At 54.2% G+C, this 3,218-nt stretch overlaps 1 protein-coding gene across 1 annotated transcript; it reads left to right on the top strand.

Moving 5' to 3' along the window:
- Positions 1 to 768: 768 nt before the first annotated feature.
- Positions 769 to 3,012, top strand: FFAR3 (free fatty acid receptor 3). The gene is made up of 2 exons (XM_043437463.1): positions 769 to 1,194; positions 1,459 to 3,012. Exons 1-2 carry the CDS (start codon positions 1,083 to 1,085, stop codon positions 2,442 to 2,444), a joined length of 1,098 nt encoding a protein of 365 aa, XP_043293398.1. The 5' UTR covers positions 769 to 1,082; the 3' UTR covers positions 2,445 to 3,012.
- Positions 3,013 to 3,218: the final 206 nt, after the last annotated feature.

The following is a 3,218-nucleotide window of genomic DNA, read 5'->3' as shown; positions in this document are numbered from 1 at the left end:
TTTGCCTACTCTGGACATGTCATAAAAAATGGAAACATACATTTGTTTGTCTGGCTTGTTTCACCTAGCACAATGTTTTTAGGTGCGTCCGTGTTACAGTATGCATGGGTACATCATTCCTTTTTGTTGCCAAATAGTATTCCACTGTCTGAATACACCACATGGTTTATCCATTCACTAGCTGATGGATACCAGGTAATATTTCCACTTTTTGGTTATTATGACTAATATTCTTATGAATATTTATGAGCAAGTCTTTTGTGGATATATGTTTTCACTTCTCTTAAGTCAGTAGTTAGCATCAGTCACTCAGCTGTGTCCAACTCTTGGCGACCCCATGGACTGTGACCCACCAGGCTCCTCTGTCCATGGGGATTCTCCAGGCAAGAATACTGGAATGGGATGCCATTCCTTTCTCCAGGGGATCTTCCCCACTCAGGGATTGAACCCGCATCTCCTGCTTGGCAGGTGGATTCTTTACCACTGAGCCACCAGGGAAGCCCCTGCTATGGATTATGTGGCCCCTAAAATGTAGTTGTTACCATCATCACCACCAACATTAATATTACCATCAGCCCAGAGACAGGCCCACCGCAGGAAGTGGGGTGAGGGCAAGTGACATCTGTTCAGTGCTCACCACACTTGACTTAGCCTTTGACAGGTTATTAACTAACACTTTACACAATAAGCCTACGAGACTGGTATGCTGATGATCCTGTTCTATGGATGAGAAAGCAGAGGCACAGAGGGCTTAAGTCACTTGCCCCAAATCACGAAGCTAGCAAGTGACAGGGCTAGTGTTGAACCCCAGCCTGGATCCAGAGCCCAGGCTTTGCATGACTGTGTCACACTTCCTGCCCTTACAAGGCAAACTGGAGGAGTGCCATTCTAGAGGAGCAGATAAAATTCAAGTGGAGGATCAGAGAGAAGACAAAGTCTGCACATCCCCTGTGAGGCCGCCCGAGGAGCAAGGCATGCAGGCAGTCGTGGAATTTGTTCCTCATTTTGCATACTGGCCCCAGCGGCGCTGCTAACGGAGCTAAAGGCATCTTTTGTGCCCTGGCTCTCCAGCGAGTGACGTCATGGGCATTGCCAGGTTTTTATCAGTTCTGCCAGATAATAGCTCACCGGACTTGATCTGGAGGAGCCGGCAAGGTGTTGAGCGGCAGAGCCCTCGGGTTCTCAAGGCAGCAGGTGAGCACGGTGTCCTGAGGGGCTCTGTGGAGGGCACCTCGGCGCTCAGGGAGAGGGAGCAGGAGACAGGAGGTGACCAGGAAGAGAGGGACAGGAAAGGGGCAGGACACCGGGTGTGACCAGGAAGACAGGCAGGCTGCCCCTGCTGCGGAAAGCCTGAGGGAATGGGGGTGGGGGTGCTCCCGGCCGATAGCTGGGAAGCTGATGGTGCGAGACCCTCACCTGGGCTCCCATCGCTGTCTCTCTCTCTCTCTCTCTTGCTAGTGGCCATGACCAACCCAGACCACTCCTTCTTCCTCGGCAATCACTGGCTCTTCTTCTCCGTGTACCTCTTCACCTTCCTCGTGGGGCTCCCCCTCAACCTGATGGCCCTGGTGATCTTTGTGGGCAAGCTGCGGCGCCGCCCGGTGGCCGTGGACGTGCTCCTGCTAAACCTCACCCTCTCGGACCTGCTCCTGCTGCTGTTCCTGCCGTTCCGCATGGTGGAGGCGGCCAGCGCCATGCACTGGTCCCTGCCCTTCATCTTCTGCCCCTTCTCCAAGTTCCTCTTCTTCACCACCATCTATCTCACGTCCCTCTTCCTGGCAGCCGTGAGCACAGAGCGCTTCCTGAGCGTGGCCTACCCTCTCTGGTACAAGACTCGGCCGAGGCCGGGGCAGGCTGGCCTGGTCAGCGGGGCCTGCTGGCTCCTGGCCGCTGCTCACTGCAGCGTGGTCTACGTCATCGAATTCTCGGGGGGCTCCTCCCCCAGCCAGGGTATCAACAGGACCTGCTACCTCGAGTTCCAGGAGGATCAGCTGGCCCTTCTCCTGCCCTTCCGGCTAGAGATGGCGGTGGTCCTCTTTGGGGTGCCCCTGTTCATCAGCAGCTACTGCTATAGCCGCCTGGTCTGCATACTCGGGAGGGGAGCCAGCCATCGCCGTCGGAAGAGGGTGGCGGGGCTGGCGGCCGCCACGTTGCTCAATTTCCTCGTCTGCTTCGGACCCTACAACGTGTCCCACGTCGTGGGCTACGTCCAGGGTGAAAGCCCCAAGTGGAGAAGTTACGTACTGCTCCTCAGCACCCTGAATTCCTGCTTCGATCCCCTCGTCTACTATTTCTCGTCATCTGGGTTCCAAGCTGACTTCCAGGGATTGCTGGGGCGGCTAACTATGTCCTGGGGCCCTTGGCGGCAGGAGAACGGCGTGGCCTCGAAGAAGAGTGAGGGAGAGGGGCCACCGCAGGAGCTGTCCATCATAGAGGCCAGCTAGCGGACTCTAGGTAGGCGCTCTGGAGCCGGTGGCTGGTGGACTGGGCTGCAAGGGAGATCATCCCCGGGACAGTTCCAAGCTCAAGTCAGGCAGGACCCTGGAGAGGCAGACTGGGGACTGGCACCATCCGGGGCAGAGCAGGCACCCCGCCTTCCTCAGGATGTGCCCACAAAAGCCCAGCTCTTGATCTCACCACACACTGCCCTCCCTTCCCACCCCCTGATGTGCCCAGGAAGTGGTCAAGGTGAGGAAGAGCTATAGAGAAAAAAGGAGCGTCCAATGGCAGCAGGCCAGCTCCTGAACTTTGTTGCATGTAGAAGAGGAGCTGAGAGCAGTGTTCAGGGGCCCAGGGAGCTGCCCAGTGACTTGGGACAGAAGACGGGAAGAATATATCCTTCAGAACTACTGATGCAGCTGGTGGGGGTAGGGACGCAGGACTCCAGGTGGGAGGGAGCACCCTGCTGTCACATGTGGATTTTCCAGAAAGTTTCCACTGTTCAATAATTTCAGATCTTCAGGGACATTTATGAAAAATGGCAGAAGAAACATTACCTAAATAAATTTGGTGGCAAGCAAAAGAGAATTTTTTTTTTTCTTAATCTGTGTTTTTTTTTTAATGGTCCATGTAATTGGTATATGTGAGTGTATCTTAGGTGGAATTGATGGATGGAGGGATAAAACACCTAGACTCTGAAAGAAAAGGGATGAACAAGAAGATGCTGAGAGAGGACTGGAGTTGAGAGAATAAGAACAATAACTAACCTATCTTAAGAG

Source organism: Cervus canadensis, chromosome 18 (genome assembly GCF_019320065.1).
Source record: "Cervus canadensis isolate Bull #8, Minnesota chromosome 18, ASM1932006v1, whole genome shotgun sequence".
Lineage (NCBI taxonomy): Eukaryota > Metazoa > Chordata > Mammalia > Artiodactyla > Cervidae > Cervus > Cervus canadensis.
This window is presented reverse-complemented; position numbering and strand designations above follow the sequence as displayed.